Source organism: Saimiri boliviensis, chromosome 21, assembly GCF_048565385.1.
Source record: "Saimiri boliviensis isolate mSaiBol1 chromosome 21, mSaiBol1.pri, whole genome shotgun sequence".
NCBI lineage: Eukaryota > Metazoa > Chordata > Mammalia > Primates > Cebidae > Saimiri > Saimiri boliviensis.
The window spans coordinates 24,788,571-24,807,429 of NC_133469.1; the positions used below are offsets into that span (position 1 = coordinate 24,788,571).

General features: G+C 45.3%; 1 protein-coding gene across 1 annotated transcript in view; it reads right to left on the reverse strand.

The window, feature by feature from the left end:
• Positions 1-18,859, reverse strand: part of CRKL (CRK like proto-oncogene, adaptor protein) — a 38,824-nt gene that overhangs the window by 7,133 nt on the left and 12,832 nt on the right. The window contains exon 2 of the mRNA XM_003942649.4: positions 15,670-16,135. Coding sequence (XP_003942698.1) covers positions 15,670-16,135 — 466 coding nt within the window. The remainder of the gene's footprint in view (positions 1-15,669; positions 16,136-18,859) is intronic.

The window sequence follows — 18,859 nt, forward strand, 5'->3', positions numbered from 1 at the left end:
AGGCAGAGGTTGCAGTGAGCCAAGATTGTGCCATTGTACTCCAGCCTGGGCAACAAGAGTGAAACTCTGTCTCAAAAGAGAGAAAAAACATAAAAGCAGCAAGCGGCAGAAAAACACTATTAAATCAATGCTTCAGAGCACAGGATCAAGGAGCTACTGCTTAGACAGAGGGAACCTGGACCAGCAGAAGTGGGTCAATGAGCAGCCTAGAAAGAGGATGGCTGAGAGAATTCTGGTGGCCCCTTGATCGTTAGTGCCTCATTGTGGTCTTGCAGGAGTTTCTACACACTAAAACACCATCATCATTCCTCATGCTGTTTTCTATTTCAACACAGAAGAGACATCCTGGCTGTTATGCGGCCTGTTGCCCAGTTACAAGCCTGGCTGTGGACCAGCTTCTTCCATGGCTCTACCCAACAGTGCTTGTGCTCAGACCCTAAAATGGTTGGTAGCCTGGCAGCCACCTTGCTGTTCCTCTCATCACTCCCTTTCTGGTGTGGTGCTTTCCTCTGGGTTCACGGTACACGGATCCAGCTCAAAGCAGCACTCACTTTGGAGAGCAGATCAATTCCCCCCCACCCTCCGCCGCCACTGTGCTCTACACATTCAAAGAAACTGCTCTAGGAATGAACTATAGAAATTATGCCTGGGCCGGGCGCAGTGGCTCAAGCCTGTAATCCCAGCACTTTGGGAGGCCGAAGTGGGTGGATCACAAGGTCAAGAGATCGAGACCATCCTAGTCAACATGGTGAAACCCCATCTCTACTAAAAATACAAAAAATCAGCTGGGCATGGTGGCGTGTGCCTGTAGTCCCAGCTACTCAGGAGGCTGAGGCAGGAGAATTGCCTGAACCCAGGAGGCAGAGGTTGCGGTGAGCTGAGATCGCGCCATTGCACTCCAGCCTGGGTAACAAGAGCGAAACTCCTTCTCAAAAAAAAAAAAAAAAAAAGAAATTATCCCTGAAAGTATAGTCTTAGAGGACAGATCAATCCTGATGTGGGTAGCCATGAACTTGGTTCAAGGAGCAAACTACACCTGGACGATGTGGCTGAACCTATCAACAGATCAAGAGGAGGTACATACCTAATATATCATCTTTATTAATTTTCACCCTATGCAACAGGACAATCCTAATCATTATTAGAACTGTCAAAATACTAACTTTGTGCCTGGCCACACTTAGCACCTGGGGAGTGGACATATTAACTCTAAAATGCATATGCCAGGAATACCAGTCAGCCCTTTTATGTCTACCAAGAGTTAAATGGCAAGAGGGTACCTCCTGCTGCTGGCAATAGTTTTCTACAGCCCCACTTGTCCAGAGTGTTGTCCAGGAAACGAATCTACTGTCTCTCATCTGGCCCTTGATTCAAAGGGCAAGCTAGGCACTGAAAGCCCAAGCACTGGTCATCACAGCAGTTTTTTAGTTCCATAATCAGTCTCCACTTCCTGTACTGATATTCTGAGATTGTATGTTTTCAGGTTACATAAAAGTAAGATCAGGAGTACACCTGGTAACACTGGAATCACAAGTTGTAACTGGAGTGACATGAATGGGTCTCAGTAATCAAAGAACATCCTGCAGAGTTGTATGCAAATGAACTAATATATGCTGTTTTTCTGAAGACTGCACAGCTTTCACTGGGTTTTCAAAGGAGTTTATAGCCCTCAAAAGATCTAAAACAAAATAAAGCCCATGTCCTATAATCATCAGACAGGTTTCATCCCACTCTCTGTGGCTTTTATTCCTCTAGTCATTCAATGAATATTGAACATCTATGGGTAGGCCCTGGAGGTATACAACAGAGGACACAGAACAGACAAACACCCCTGGCCCGCATGGAGCTGCATGGGTCTATCGTCTGTTTCACTGCCTGCCGCTGTGCTCTCTGTGAGCCTGCACCTGAATCAAAGCAGCCAGAGAGGTAGAGGCTTTAGAGGGCTAGGCTCCCTGTCTGTGTGCCCTGGGTAGCAGTCAAGTAATCTCATGCACTCAAACCCACAACTGAATGCTATCTAATAGGGTTTTAATACTGAAGATTTAGTCTCTTTAAAATTATCACTATCCTTCAGAGCAGTAACTTGCCTCAAGAGGACTGTTAACTGGTTAACACTCTGGTTAATATAGGGATTTTATTTGGGAAGCGTAGGGGGGCAGAACTAAAGGTATCACAGGCCAGTATGCTGTGGTGCAAGAGTATGTGGGCTTTGGAAGTCATGACACGATCATATATACAGAAAACTCCGGCTGGGCGCGGTGGCTCAAGCCTGTAATCCCAGCACTTTGGGAGGCCAAGGCGGGTGGATCACGAGGTCAAGAGATCGAGACCATCCTGGTCAACATGGTGAAACCCCGTCTCTACTAAAGTGCAAAAAATTAGCTGGGCATGGTGGTGCGTGCCTGTAATCCCAGCTACTCCGGAGGCTGAGACAGGAGAATTGCCTGAACCCAGGAGGCGGAGGTTGCGGTGAGCCGAGATGGCGCCATTGCACTCCAGCCTGGGTAACAAGAGCGAAACTCCATCTCAAAAAAAAAAAAAAAGAAGAAAACTCCACAGATTCCACAAGAAAAGATACAAACAAATTCAGCAAAGTAGCAGGGTACAAGATGGTACCAGTTGTGTCTTACATATTGGTAATGAATAATTAAGAAAGTAAAATTCCAGGTGGGGCATGGTGGCTCATACCTGTAATCCTAGCACTTTGGGAAGCCAAGGCGGGCAGACTGCCTGAGTTCAGGAGTTCAAGACCACCCTGGGTAACATCATAAAACCCCAATTCTACTAAAATACAAAAAAAAGCTAGCTGGGTGTGGTAGTGGGCACCTGCAGTCCTAGCTACTCGGGTGGCTGAGGCACAAGAATTGTACCACTGCACTCCAGCCTGGACAATAGAACAGGACTCTGTCTCAAAAAAAAAAAAAAAAAAAAAAAAAAAAAAAAGTGATTCAATTTACAATAGCATCTAAAATAAAAATACCAGAGAATAAATTAACCATAGTGAAAGGCTTGCATACCAAATATTAAAGAGCTAAATAAATGCAAAAACATTTGTGTTAATGGACAGAAAGAGACTCACTATCATTAAGACATTAATACTGGCTAGGTGTGGTGGCTAACACCTGTAATTCCAGCACTTTGGGAGGCCAAGACAGGAGGATCACCTAACCCCAGGAGTTTGAGACCAGTCTGGACAACAAAGTGAGACCCTATCCCATTTAAAAAAAAAAAAAAAAAAAGCTAATACTAACCAAAATAATCTACAAATTCAACACAATCCCTATCAATTTCTTTATTTTGGAGATGGAGTCTTGCTCTGGCCTAGGCTGGAGTGCAGCAGCGCAATCTCAGCTCACCGCAACCTCCACCTTTCAAGTTCAAGTGATTCTCCTGCCTCAGCCTCCCGAGCAGCTGAAACTACAGGCAGCCGCCACCACGCCTGGCTATTTTTTTTCTTTTTTTTTCTTTTTTTAATTTTTAGTAGAGACAGGATTTCACTGTGTTGGCCAGGCTACTCTCAAACTCCTGACCTCGTGATCTGCCCGCCGTGGCCTCCTGAAGTGCTGATTGTTTGTTTTTTTTTTTTTTTTTTTTTTTTTTTTTTTCTTTTTGAGACGGAGTTTCGCTCTTGTTACCCAGGCTGGAGTGCAATGGCGCGATCTCGGCTCACCGCAACCTCCGCCTCCCGGGTTCAGGCAATTCTCCTGCCTCAGCCTCCTGAGTAGCTGGGATTATAGGCACGCGCCACCATGCCCAGCTAATTTTTTGTATTTTTAGTAGAGACGGGGTTTCACCATGTTGACCAGGTTGGTCTCGATCTCTCGACCTCGTGATCCACCCGCCTCGGCCTCCCAAAGTGCTGGGATTACAGGCTTGAGCCACCGCGCCCGGCAACTGAAGTGCTGATTATAGGCCTGAGCCACCATGCCCAGCCTATCTCTATCAAGATTTTTTTTTTTTTTTTTTTTTTTTTTTTTTGAGACGGAATTTCGCTCGTTACCCAGGCTGGAGTGCAATGGCGCGATCTTGGCTCACCGCAACCTCCGCCTCCTGGGTTCAGGCAATTTTCCTGCCTCAGCCTCCTGAGTAGCTGGGATTACAGGCACACGCCACCATGCCCAGCTGATTTTTTGTATTTTTAGTAGAGATGGGGTTTCACCACGTTGACCAGGATGGTCTCGATCTCTTGACCTTGTGATCCACCAGCCTCGGCCTCCCAAAGTGCTGGGATTACAGGCATGAGCCACTGCGCCCGGCCAGATTTTTTTTTTTTGGTGGGGGGGATGGAGTCTTGCACTGTAGCCCAGGCTGGAGTACAGTGTGGTGCAATCTCGGCTCACTGCAACCTCCACCTCCGGGGTCCCAGTTCAAGCAGTTCTCCTACCTCAACCTCCCAAGTAGCTGGGATTACAGGCACGAGCCACCATGTCCAGCTAATTTTTGTATTTTTTAGTAGAGACAGAGTTTCACCATGTTGACCAGTCTGGTCCTGAACTCCTGACCTTGTGATCCACCGGCCTCAGCCTCCCAAAGTGCTGAGATTACAGGTGTGAGCCACCTCGCCCAGCCTCCCTATCAAAAATTCTAATAGCCTTTTTTGCAGAAATGGGAAAACCAATCCTCAAATTCACATAGAATTGCAAGAAACCTGGAACAGCCAAAACAATCTTGAAAGCAACAAACTTATACTTCCTTGACTTTCACTACACAAAGCTACAATAATCAACAGTGTGGTATTGGCATATAGAGAGATATACAGAACAATGGGAAGAGAACTGAGAGTTCGAAAATAAACCCACACATTTATGATCAAGATGTGTGTGTGTGTGTGTGTGTGTATATATATATATATATATATATATATATATATTTTTTTTTTTTTTTTTTGGTTGGAGTCTCACTATGTAGCCCAGGCTAATCTTGAACTCCACAGACTCAAGCAATCTTCCATCTCAGTCTCCAGAGTACCTGGGATTACAGCTGTGCTCCACCACACCCAGCTTGGCCAACTAATTTTTGACCAAGGTGCCAAGTCCATTCAATGTGGAAAGAATAACCTTGCTATAAACTGCTGGAATAACTGCACCGATTTTCACATGCAAAAGAAAGACTCTGAACCCTTACCTCACACTATAAACAAACATTCATTTAAAATGGATCAACAATATAAATATAGTAACTAAGGCCAGGCACAGTGGCTCACGCCTGTAATCCCAGCACTTTGGGAGGCCAAGGCAAGTGGATCACCTGAGCTTAGGAGTTCAAGACCAGCCTAGCCAACATGGTGAAACCCTTTCTCTACTAAAAATACAAAAAATTAGCTGGGCATGGTGGTGGGTGCCTGTAATCCCAGCTACTTGGGAGGCTGAGGCAGGAGAATTGCTTGAACCCAAGAGGCAGAGGTTGCAGTGAGCCGAGATCATGCATGCCACTGTACTCCAGCCTGGGCAACAGTGAGACTCCATCTCAAAAAAACAAAAATTTGCCAGGCATGGTGGCAGACACCTTTAATCCCAGCTACTTGGGAGGCTGAGGCAGGAAAATCGCTTGAACCCAAGACGCAGAGATTGCGGTGAGTCAAGACCGCGCCACTGCACTCCAACCTGGACAACAGAGTGAGACTCTATCTCAAAATAAATAAATAATTAAAAATTAAAAAATAAAATACAAACAAAAATACCCAAATAACCCAATTAAAAATTGGACAAAGGACTTGAAAACACATTTCTCCAAAGATGTGCCAACAGCCAGTATGAAAAGATGCTCAATGGCCGGGCGCGGTGGCTCAAGCCTGTAATCCCAGCACTTTGGGAGGCCGAGGCGGGCGGATCACGAGGTCAAGAGATCGAGACCATCCTGGTCAACATAGTGAAACCCCGTCTCTACTAAAAATACAAAAAATTAGCTGGGCATGGTGGCACGTGCCTGTAATCCCAGCTACTCAGGAGGCTGAGGCAGGAGAATTGCCTGAACCCAGGGGGCGGAGGTTGCGGTGAGCCGAGATCGCGCCATTGCACTCCAGCCTGGGTAACAGGAGCGAAACTCCGTCTCAAAAAAAAAAAAAAAAAAAAAAAGAAAAGATGCTCAACATCAGTCACCAAGAACATGCAAATCAAAACCACGAGATACCACTTCACACCTATTAGGATGGCCATACAAAAAAAAAAAAAAAAAAAGGAAAACAACAGGTGATGGTGAGGAGGTGAAGAAATGTTTTTTTGTTGGGGAAGAACCCTTATATACTGCTGGTTGGAATGCCATATGGTACAGCTGCTATGGAAAACAGTTTGACAGTTCCTCAAAAAGCTAAACACAGGCCGAGCGCTGTGGCTCAGGCCTGTAATCCCAGCACTTTGGAAGGCCGAGGTGGGCGGATCAGTTGAGGTCAGGAGTTCGAGATTAGCCTGGCTAACATGGCAAAACCCCATCTCCACTAAAAAATACAAATATCAGGTGTGTGGCGCATGCCGGTAATCCCAGCTATTCTGGAGGCTGAGGCAGGAGAACTGCTTGAACCCAGGAGGTGGAGGTTGCAGTGAGCCGAGACTGTGCCACTGCACCCCAGCCTGGGCAACAGAGCAAGAATCTGTCTCCTAAAAAAAAAAAAGACACACAAAACCAAAAAACCCCAGAATTACCCATGTGACACAGAAATCCACTCCAAGATAAGTACCCAACATAACTGAAAGCAGGAACTGAAACATTTGTGTCAGTGTCCACTACAGCATTATTCATGTTAGCCAAAAGAAAAAATGAAAACAACTCAAGTATCCACCAAGAGATAAATGGATTACCAAAATGTGATATATACACAAAAAATGGAATATTATTCAGCCCAAAAGGAATGAGGTCTTTAATCTCCTATAAAATGGGGGTCTATGTTGCCCAGGTTGTCTCAAACGCCTTGCCTCAATTGATCTTCCCACCTCGGCCTCTCAAAGCACTGGGATTACAGGTGTGAGCCACCCCATGCTGGGACAAGGAATGAAGTTTTGATATATGCTACAACCTGGATAAATTCTAAAAACATTGTACCAAATGAGGCCGGGCGCGGTGGCTCAAGCCTGTAATCCCAGCACTTTGGGAGGCCGAGGCGGGTGGATCACAAGGTCGAGAGATCGAGACCATCCTGGTCAACATGGTGAAACCCCGTCTCTACTAAAAATACAAAAAATTAGCTGGGCATGGTGGTGCGTGCCTGTAACCCCAGCTACTCAGGAGGCTGGGGCAGGAGAATTGCTTGAACCCAGGAGGCGGAGGTTGCGGTGAGCCGAGATAGCGCCATTGCACTCCAGCCTGGGTAACAAGAGCGAAACTCCGTCTCAAAAAAAAAAAAAAAAAAAAAACATTGTACCAAATGAAATAATTCAGACCCAAAGGACAAATATTGTTGACTTTACTTTTATCAGGTACCTAGTAGTAAATTCACAGGCAGAAGTAGACTGTTGGCAAATTACATAAACCTCAAGCTCTTACTGTGGGAGCAGTCATGAGAATAAACTCCTCTCTCTGTGAATCCCTAGCTGATGGTTCTTCTCACTCAACAGCTATCACAGAAAACTGAGGTCAGCATAATGACCACGATGGGGCAGGCCCTGCCTGAATCACACCAGGGCCCCAATTCCATGGCATTCTCACCTAATTTACATTAGGAAAGAAGAAAAAAAACTTTTTTTTTTTTTTTTTTCTTTTTTTTTTCTTGAGACGGAGTTTCGCTCTTGTTGCCCAGGCTGGAGTGCAATGGCGCGATCTCGGCTCACCGCAACCTCCGCCTCCTGGGTTCAGGCAATTCTCCTGCCTCAGCCTCCTGAGTAGCTGGGATTACAGGCACACGCCACCATGCCCAGCTAATTTTTAGTATTTTTAGTAGAGACGGGGTTTCACCATGTTGACCAGGTTGGTCTCGATCTCTCGACCTTGTGATCCACCCGCCTCGGCCTCCCAAAGTGCTGGGATTACAGGCTTGAGCCACCGCGCCCGGCCTGAAAAAAAACTTTTTAACAATATTTTTTTCTGGGCCGGGCACAGTGGCTCATACTTGTAATCCCAACAGTCTGGGAGGCAGAGGGAGGTGAATCACAATGTCAGGAGTTTAAGACTAGCCTGGTCAATATGGTGAACCCCCACTCCCATGCTAGGACATTTTAGTCTCTACTAAAAATACAAAAATTAGCCAGGCATGGTATCAGGAGCCTGCAATCCCAGCTACTCAAGAGGCTGAGGTAGAGAACTGCTTGAACCCAGGAGGCGGAGGTTGCAGTGAGCCGAGATCGCACCACTGCACCCTAGCCTGAGCGAGAGCAAGACTGCGTCTCAAAAAAAAAAAAAAAAAAAAGGGCTGGGCGCGGTGGCGCAAGCCTGTAATCCCAGCACTTTGGGAGGCCAAGGTGGGTGGATCACGAGGTCAAGAGATAGAGACCATCCTGGTCAACGTGGTGAAACCCCGTCTCTACTAAAAATATAAAAAATTAGCTGGGCATGCTGGTGTGTGCCTGTAATCCCAGCTACTGAGGAGGCTGAGGCAGGAGAATTGCCTGAACCCAGGAGGCGGAGGTTGCGGTGAGCCGAGATCGCGCCATTGCACTCCAGCCTGGGTAACAAGAGCGAAACTCCGTCTCAAAAAAAAAAAATTTTGCTGGGCATGGCAGCGTGGGCCTGTAATCCCAGCTACTCAGCAGGCTGAGGCAGAACTGCCTGAACCCAGGAGGCGGAGGTTGCAGTGAGTCAAGATCGCACCATTGCACTCCAGCCTGGGTAACAAGAGCAAAACTCCATCTCAAAAAAAAAAAAAAAAAAAATATATATATATATATTCTGATTAGCAGCCCAATGAGAATACGATATACTAGAAGGAAATAAATATTTTAAAATACAAGAATCTTCTAAAATTCTAAAGGACTTTCTGAAGATTCATACTTTGTTTGTTTTGAGACGGAGTTTAGCTCTTGTTACCCAGGCTGGAGTGCAATGGCGCAATCTTGGCTCACCGCAACCTCCGCCTCCTGGGTTCAAGCAATTCTCCTGCCTCAGCCTCCTGAGTAGCTGGGATTACAGGCACGCGCCACCATGCCCAGCTAATTTTTTGTATTTTTAGTAGAGACGGGGTTTCACCATGTTGACCAGGATGGTCTCGATCTCTCGACCTCGTGATCCACCCACCTCGGCCTCCCAAAGTGCTGGGATTACAGGCTTGAGCCACCGCGCCCGGCCAGATTCATACTTTCGCAAGGTAGTGTAATCAAGGAAAAAAAGTACTTTTGGTACTTAAGAAACAGAGTAAAACTGAGATGCTGTGAAGGACAACCAAAACAATGTCAAAAACAGAAGGATGGAGGAGGATTCCAGTAAGCTCAAAGAACTCTGTGCATCACCAAGAAAAAAATGCCAAAAAAAAAAAAAAAGCACCAAAGATGAAAGGGTGTTTTTATGTGGAAAATGACAGGTATGCAAGAGCTGACCAAACACACTGGCAAGAAGGAATAAGAGTCTAAGGCTAGTCTCCTGTCATAGAGAAATTATACCATAGGACATTGGAAAACTTAGGAAGGGTCAAGTCTCTCGGTTTTTGTCAAAACAAAGATGGCAAATTCCATAAAATGTAAAACATTGAGCTTGAAATGAAACCCAGACAAAATTCTGGATGCGATTAGCTAACAGATGGTTTGTGAGAATTTAGAATGGGACGTAGAGCATCTGGAAGCAGCATTAGCTCACCAAGAACAAGTCAAACCAGATCAATCTCACTGTCTTTTTACAGATAAGGAGGCAGACCTGGAGAGGCCACATAGAAGGATCTTAGTACAAAGATCTGGTTGGTGCTTTTACAAAACCTGCAGTTAGGAAACTGAAGAGGGTAATGAATATGCTAGATGACATGATCAGAATTTTAAAAGATTCAGAGGCCGGGCGCAGCAGCTCACGCCTGTAATCTCAGCATTATGGGAGGCCAAGGAAAGTGGATCGCCTGAGGTCAGGAGTTCGAGACCAGCCTGTCCAACATGGTGAAACCCTGTCTCTACTAAAAATACTAAAATTAGCCAGGTGTAGTGGCAGGTGCCTGTCATCCCAGTTACTTGGGAGGCGGAGACAGTGAAATCCCTTGAACCCCGGAGGCGGAGACTGCAGTGAGCCGAGATCACATCATTTCACTCCAGCTTAGGAGACGAGAGTGAGACTTTGTCTCCATAAAAAAAAAAGAGAGAGAGAAAGAAAAGATTCAGAGATGCACACAGATCGTATGACAAGACCAATAAAAACCAAACTAACAACAACAAAACAACTCAACAAGGACAACTGTGGGGCCACGCACTTAAGTTCACACACTGGGCTAGGCAAACACAGGAAGAGGACTGGCTGTGGCTTATTTCTCCCTAGCAGAGAGCCAGAACGCAAGACGTGTCAGCTACCAAAGCCATTCAACATGAGACACACCACCTCATGAAACTGTTATGTTCTAGACGTTCCACAAGTAAAGACATCTTTGTTTTGTTCACTACTGTCTCCTAAGTTCCTAGCCTGTCACATAAAAGGCACTCAATAAACTTCAGTTGAAATAAATTTTTTGGAGACATCCAAGTCGAGACTGGAGGGCCATGGAGTTAAGACTCCAAAGAGGGCTAAAAGCATTGGGAAGGTAAGATTAGACTAAATGACCTAAGGTATCAATACAACCTGTCTTTCTGCTTGATGTATATGAATTCCATCCCAATCACTTTAAGTCTCACTCGTAGCCTGAGAAACTGTTTTTCTTCCACACAATCTGTTCAACTGAACTCAATTCCCACAGATCCCCAGCTCATGTCACCACTTGCTTTCTTACGCCATAACATGGGGGAAATGCACGGAAAAGGCTGCAGTTAGACACTTAAATACAAATTTTCATACACCAAATATTCATAGGTGTGTGTATCCAGGGTTAAGCACAACTCTAAAGATACTAAGATCATTCTTCCCTTTCTTTTTAGTCAGAAAAGCATAGTGGAATGCAAATGAATGAGAATATTAAACCAGAGTAAAGCATTTGCTCTAAATTTTAAAAACTAATAAATAAAAAGAAATTGCCTGCAAACCTGACCTTCTGTTAGCTGTGAGAAACTGGCTGTTTCATGTCTCAAATCAAGGCAATGCAAGAAAATTGTTAATCTCCTCAGCATAGCCCTCTGTGACAGGGCAACAGTCCACTGCCCTGTCTTCTGTCACTTTTGCCCTTTGCCCAGCAATGCTCACCTATCTACAGCTACCCAATGACTCAGTCTCATCACACAAGCTCAATTCACCTTACAGATACCAAGTGTTCCCCTTCAAATCAAATCTCAGGATCAATTCTCTTCTTGCAGAAAAGTCAGCAAGAGAAGAAAATGGCTAAACACAGACTGGTTTTAAAATATCTCTTTACTTGCAGGAATACTCTTTTGAAAACCAAGTTTTATTTTTTAAAAATAACTTGTAAAATAATTTAAGGAATAAAGTCACCTAAGCCTTCATCGTTATCTGTAATACTATCAAGGGGAATAACGAAGTTTCAATTATTGGCACATTTTGTCCTACTTGTCTGTTTCTCATTTTAATTTTAATACTTTTCCTAGTAACCTAATTGCAAAATTCCCAAGAGTTGTTTTTAACAAGATCAAACAGGCACCACTATCCTAATAATAGTTTTAGAGGATAACAATCATAAAAATATTTACCCCAGCTACTCAGGAGGCTGAGCCACAAGAATCATTTGAACCTGTGAAGCAGAGGTTGCAGTGAGCAGAGGCTGCGCCACTGCACTCCAGCCTGAGCAACAGACTCAGTCTCAAAAACAAAACAAAAAATTTACCTATGCTATAGCCTAAAGTCTCATTTAAATATACAGAAAGCAAAATACCATTAAATGGAATCTGGTAAAAGTCTATTTCTCAGGTCCTATTTATATTCTCTCAGTCAAGCACCAAACAAAGCCTTTGCTGAAGCTCAAGGAGCTAGGTTAGTGTCATGAGGCTCAGGTGTGGAGAACCCCCTGGGGCGTAGTGGGGGGACACCTGACAGACCAGGACCTGTGTAATGGCCAAGTATGTAGGTTACCTTAAAAAACACAATCATTAAGCAGGCTTCCTTCCTCCTACTCCTGGCCTGTCTTAGGCACCTACCTACCCACCCACTCACCAAGTTCTAAGTGATCCCTCTAACAATACCTGATGTTCCTCCCTACAACTTCCCAGTACTCGCTCCAATGAAACACACACATGCACACAAGACACAGCTTTCTAAAACACATATCCTAGCGCCAGAGATAAACAGGCAGGTACCTGAAATTCTGACTGGGAGCCTTGACCTTCAAGGTTCTCAATGATCAGCTGCCAAACACACACGAGTTACACCCACTCTGACTCCTAGCTCCCCAATCCTATGCTATGAAAGATGTGAAAATGCCTCAAAAAGCTGAAAACACAATGCATGCTACAGGGTATTAACAGCCTGGAGTACCCTGTGTTATTCTAAGGTGCTGGAGTGCAGACCAGACCAGAGGCATGCATCTGTGCTTAGGCAGGTCTGTGTCGGGGTGAGAAAGCTAAAAGGCTTGGCCAGACACTGTGGCTCACTAATCCCAGCACTTTGGGAAGCTGAGGCCGGCAGATCACTGGAGGCGAGGGGTTTGAGATTGGCCTGGCCAACATAGTGAAACCACCCTGTCTCTACTAAAAGTAGAAAAATTAGCTGGGTGTGGTGGTGGGCACCTGGAATCCCAACTACTCGGGAGGCTAAGGCAAGAGAATCACTTGAGCCCAGGAGGTGAAGGTTGCAGTGGGCTGAGATCATGCCAACTGCACTCCAGCTTGTGCAACAGAATGAGACTCCATCTGAAGGAAAGGAAGGACAGAAAGGAAGGAAACACAGAAAAAAGGCTGGAAGACCTGCTCAGCCACCATTTCCATCTGTGGAGGTGTCCTCCTCAGACCCAGGGCCGCAGTCCCTGACCCCAGCCACAGCCTCAGATGCTCCTTTTTACAGCCAAGATGAGAGGGAGACAAAAACCAAACACTAAAACAAACCTTCAGCTCATTCAGATACTAGTCTGGCCCAAAGAAAAATTGAAGACCGGGCACAGTGGCTCACACCTGTAATCCCAGCACTCTGGGAGCTTAAGGCAGGCGCATCACCTGAGGTTGGGAGTGGGCGTTCATTACCAGCCTGACCAACATGGAGGAACCCTGTCTCTACTAAAAATACAAAAAATTATCTGGACATGGTGGCGCATGCCTGTAATCCCAGCTACTCCAGAGGATGAGGCAGGAGAATCGCTTGAACCCAAGGGGCTGAAGGTTGCGGTGAGCCAAGACGACACTATTGCACTCCAGCGAAACTCTACCTCAAAACTTAAAAAAAAAAAAAAAAAAAAAAGGAATAATTCAGGACAACCTATGGAAAAATACTCATGAACCAATTATTTCATCTGTGGGCAGGCTGACTGGTCATCAGGTTGTTTTTTTCTTTTTAAGCAACTGGCTCCCTTACTTCATCCTTCTGAAATGCACTTAGGGTTTATCTCCCCGCCCCCCCCACCCCGCCCCTTTCTTTGAGATAGGGTCTCACTTTGTTGCTCACACAATCTTGGCTAACTGAAACCTGACTCCTGGGTTCAAGCAATTATCCCACCTCGGTCTCCCGATTAGCTGGGGCTACAGGTGCATGCCACCACATCTAGCTAATTTTTATATTTTTTGGTAGAGATGGTTTCATCGTGTTGGCCAGGCTTGTCTCAAACTCCCGACCTCCAGTCATCCACTGGTCTCAGCCTCCCTAAGGGCTGGAACTACAGGCATGAGCCACCAGTCCTGGCTGAGAAAGACTTTTTAAAGAGTCAGTTAATGTTTAGTTAGAAGAAAAAGACTTGGCCAGGTGCAGTGGCTCACACCTGTAATACCAGCACTTTGGGAGGCTGAGGCGGGTGGATCACTTGAGGTCAGGAGATCAAGACCAGACTGACCAACATGGTGAAATCTCATCTCTACTAAAAATACAAAAAAAAATTAGCCTGGTGTAGTCGCGCACACCTGTAATCCCAGCTACTCAGGAGGCTGAGGCAGGAGAGCTGCTTGAACCCAGGAGGCAGAGGGTACAGTGAGCTGAGATCACATCACTGCACTCCAGCCTGGGCAACAGAGCAAGACTCTGTCTCAAAAAAAAAAAAAAAAAAAAAAAAGGAAGAAAATGACTTGGTTGGTCAAGTGCAGTGGCTGACCCCTGAAATCCCAGCACTTTTCGAGGCTGAGGTGGGTGGATCACCTGAGATCAGGAGTTCAAGAGCCTGGCCAACATGATGAAACCCTGTCTCTACTAAGAATAGAAAAATTCACCGGGCATGGTGGCAGGTGCCTGTAATCCCAGCTACTCGGGAGGCTGAAGCAGGAATATCACTTGAACCCAGGAGGTGGAGGTTGCAGTGAGCCGAGAGCACTGTGCTCCATCCAGCCTCGGTGACAGAGTGAGACTCCATCTCAAAAAAAAAAAGTCAGTCCTCTACCTAGCTCAAGAGAAATTCTAAGACATTTATTCATATTTCTCAACTAATTCCAATGTTTGAAATACAGAACTGGCCAGGCATGGTAGCTCACCTGTAATCCCAGCACTTTGGGAGGCCGAGGCAGGTGGATCATGAGGTCAGGGGTTCGAGACCAGCCTTTCCAACATGGTGAAACCCCAACTCTACTAAAAGTAAACTTAGCCGGGCATGGTGACACACACCTGTTGCCCCGCTACTGGAAAGGCTAAGGTAGAAAAATTGCTTGAACCTGGGAGACAGAGGTTGCAGTGAGTCGAGATCACGCCACTGCACTCCAGCCTGGGCGACAAAGTGAGACTCTGTCTCAGAAAAAAAAAAAGAAATAAATACAGAACCATACAAGTGACTGTGTGTCATGGGTCTTCCTTAATTATTATCTTTCCTTACTGGAAAAAAAACCAACTAAATTATGAAACTAATAACTATTATGAAAACTAAATCTATTAGGCTTTGGGAACAAAAAACAGCAAGCAGGCTAAGAATTTGGGAGAAACAAGGAAGAGGAAAGAACAAAACAGGCTTTGAAACACTAACAGTGGGCCAGGCATGGTGGCTTACATCTGTAATCCCAGCACTTTGGGAGGCCAAGGTAGCAGGATTACTCAAGGCCAGGACCTTGAGATCAGCCTGGGCGACAAAGGGAGACCTCGTTTCTATAAAAAAAATTTAGGCTGGACACAGTGGCTCACGCCTCTAATCAAGGTCAAGAGATCGAGACCATCCTGGCCAACATAGTGAAACCCAGTCTCTACTAAAAATACTAAAATTAGCCAGGCATGGTGGCAGATGCCTGTATTCCCAGCTACTTGAGAAGCTGAGGCAGAAGAATCGTTTGAACCCAGGAGGCAGATTGCGGTGAGCCAAGATTGCACCACTGCACTCCAACCTGGGCAACAGAGTGAGACTCCATGTCAAAAACAAAACAAAATGAAAAATTTTAAAATGAAATGCTAACAGTGCACATCTTCCAAAATCATACAGTGCTCTAATTCCATGAATATAAGCTTAAATGAGCAGACACTAAAACTAAAAATGAAAACCAAGTGTCAAAAACAAAAACAAACAAACAAAAAAAGAAAACCAAGTGTCAAAGGAAACAAAAAGCTAGTCTGAACAGACTTTACCTCTAATGCCAAGGCAGTCTTGTCATAAGCACAGGGTACTCTTTTCTGGATTGCTTTCGCAAAGACAGGTCCATTCTGAGTCGATGGCAAAGGGGTGATTGCTGCCCCAGGAGAACCAGAAACTGCAGGTATAGGAGTTGTGGTCTGAGGTTGGGCGTACGCATGAGCAGGTTCTGGGATCCCATAACTGTTGGAATTCCTATTTCCATGCTTTCCATGTGGTGAGGATCTCACAAGCTTTTCGACGTAAGGGACAGGAATCATCCCAACCCGGCCATCCTTGTTCCGGGCACTCCACCACTGTTCTTCAGGCTTCTCTATTATCACTAGGATCTCACCCTTTTTAAAGGGCAAGTCTTCTGCATCATTTCCAGGAAAATCATACAGAGTCCGTACATATTCCAGGTTTTCCTCTGCTGTAGGCAGGCTGGGTGCTGAGACAGATCCCATTGGTGGGCTTGGATACCTTGAGAGAGAAAGAATATTAAGAGAAAAATCTTACTCTAAGCCAGTGGTTGTCAAACTTAACAAACCACTCTCCTCTATAATTTTTTTTTTTTTGAGACGGACTTTTGCTCTTGTTGCCCAGGCTGGAGTGCAATGGCGCAATCATAGCTAGCTCACTACAACCTCACCTCCCGGGTTCAAGTGATTCTCCTGCTTCAGCCTCCCAAGTAGATGCAATTACAGGCATCTGCCACCACGCCCAGCTAATTTTTTTTTTTTTTTTTAAAGATGGGGTTTCACCATGATGGCCAGGCTGGTCTTGAACTCCTGACCTCAGGTGACCCACCCACCTTGGCCTCCCAAAGTGCTAGGATTACAGGCGTGAGCCACGGCGCCTGGCCGGTTTTTTTTGTATTTTTAGTAGTGACAGGGTTTCACCATGTTGGCCAGGCTGGTCTCAAACTCCAGACCTCAAGTGATCCACCCACCTCAGCCTCCCAAAGTGCTGGGATTACAGGTGTGAGCCACCACGCTCAGTCTCTCTTTTTTTTTTTTTTTTTTTTGAGACAGAATCTTGCTCTGTCACCCAGTCTGGAGTACAGTGGAGCAATCTCAGCTCACTGCAGCCTCTGCCTCCTGGGTTGAAGTGATTCTTCTGCCCCAGCCTCCTGAGTAGCTGAGATTACAGATACGCAACACTATACCCAGCTAAATTTTGTATTTTTAGTAGAGATCGTTTTTGCCATGTTGGCCAGGTTGGTCTCAAATTCCTGGCCTGATCTGATCCACCCACCAGCCTTAGCCTCCCATAGTGCTGGGATTACAGGTGTGAGCTACCACTCCTGGCCTTATTTTCCTTTTTATATTCTTAGTAGTTAAGAAAGTTGTCATGTTGTAATTTTTGCAGCCTGCACTGTCCCAAAAGATATTATCCTAAGTATGTCTTTTCAAATTACAAGTACACACACATACACACACTTCATCTCTGTTTTACAGAAACCTTTTGTTTATATAGAGATACCTTGTTTAAATTTTTAAAATCTTGAGCAAGTTCGGAAGCTGCCTTCCTTTGGACCCTTGTCACAACCACCACACACTCTTCCTCCCACTCTTAATCTATGCTTTACATCCTGCATACTTCCCTGGACACCCAGAAAATGAGAAAGGCCTCTGTCTCTGACCCCTCTAAAAAAAAGGAACAAAAAGGGCTTATAGGCTTGCCACACTAAAAACAGTAACGACCTTAAATTCCCGCACTTTGGGAGGCCACAGAGGCCAGATCACTTGGAGACCCACCTGTCCAAAGCAGCAAAACTCTGTTTCTACTAAAAAGACAAAAAATTAGCCAGGCATGGTGGTGCACAACTGTGGTCTCAGATACTCAAGAGCAGGCGTCCCCAAACTTTTTACACAGGGGGCCACATACTGTGCTCCTCTCACTGACCACCAATGAAAGAAGTGCCCCTTCCTGAAGTGTGGCAGGGGGCCAGATAAATGGCCTCAGGGGGCCTCAGGGGGGCCGCGGGCCGTAGTCTGCTCAAGAGGCTGAGGCAGGAGCATTACTTGAACCCAGGAGTTAGAAGCTACAGTGAGCTATGACTGTACCATTGCACTCCAGCCTGGGCAACAGAGCAAGACTGTCTCAAAAATAAATAAATAAATAAATAATAATAATAATAAATGAATAGCAAGAGTAGTGGGAGCAGGAATAACAATAAAGAGCTCATACCGGGCCAGGCACGGTGGCTCACGCCAATAATCCCAGCACTTTAGGAGCCCGAGGAGGGCAGATCATGAGGTCAAGAGATTGAGATCACCCTGAGCAACATGGTGAAACCCCATCTCTATTACAAATACGAAAATTAGCCAGGCATGGTGGCATATGCCTGTAATCCCACCTATTTGGGAGGCTGGGGCAGGAGAATCGCTTGAACCCAGGAGGTGGAAGTTGTGGCGAGCCAAGATTGTGCTACTGCACTCCAGCCTGGCAACAGAGCAAGACTCCATCCCAAAAATAAGTAAGTAAATAAATAAACAAACAAACTAATAAATCAGAGCTCATACTCATTATCTGCGATAGGCAAGGTTTACGGTCTTTGAAGACATTATTTCATACGTCAACTCTGTGAGCTAGATGGTGGTTTTGTTTTGTTTTTTTGAGACCCCATTTTGCAAATGAGACCAAAGAGAGCAAGACTCCGTTTCAATTTTTAAAAAAATAGCTGAGCCTGTTCATTTATGTATTGTCTATGACTTTTTCGCTACAAGGGCATAGTTGAGTAGTTGGACAGAGACCCTGTGGCAAAGCTGAAAATATTTACAATCTGACCCTTCACTCAACAGTTTGCTGATCCCTGCTCTAAATTCCTGTGTTAGGGAGGCAAAGTGTACTTTTCAACTTCTTTGCTTCTCTGGTGAGGGGTATGTGTCTGTACAAATTTGATAAAGACAGTTTCTACTCCCCTCCGCTACTATACTGCTACAGTGACCTTGGGGCTCATTTCCTGTGTTACTATCTGCAGAAATATTCATAAATTTGATACCAAATCAATCTCACCAGTCATACCCTGACATAAATTCCAAGTCCTCTGTCCATATTCTCAAACTAATTTATTCATCAAACTCCCCTGAAAATTAAACATTAGTTCCACTAAAGAGATAAATACATGTTGCTTCATGTCCAATATCTTAGCCTTTCCATTAGACCCCACTGACTAAAGAAATATGAAGCATAGTCATCAGA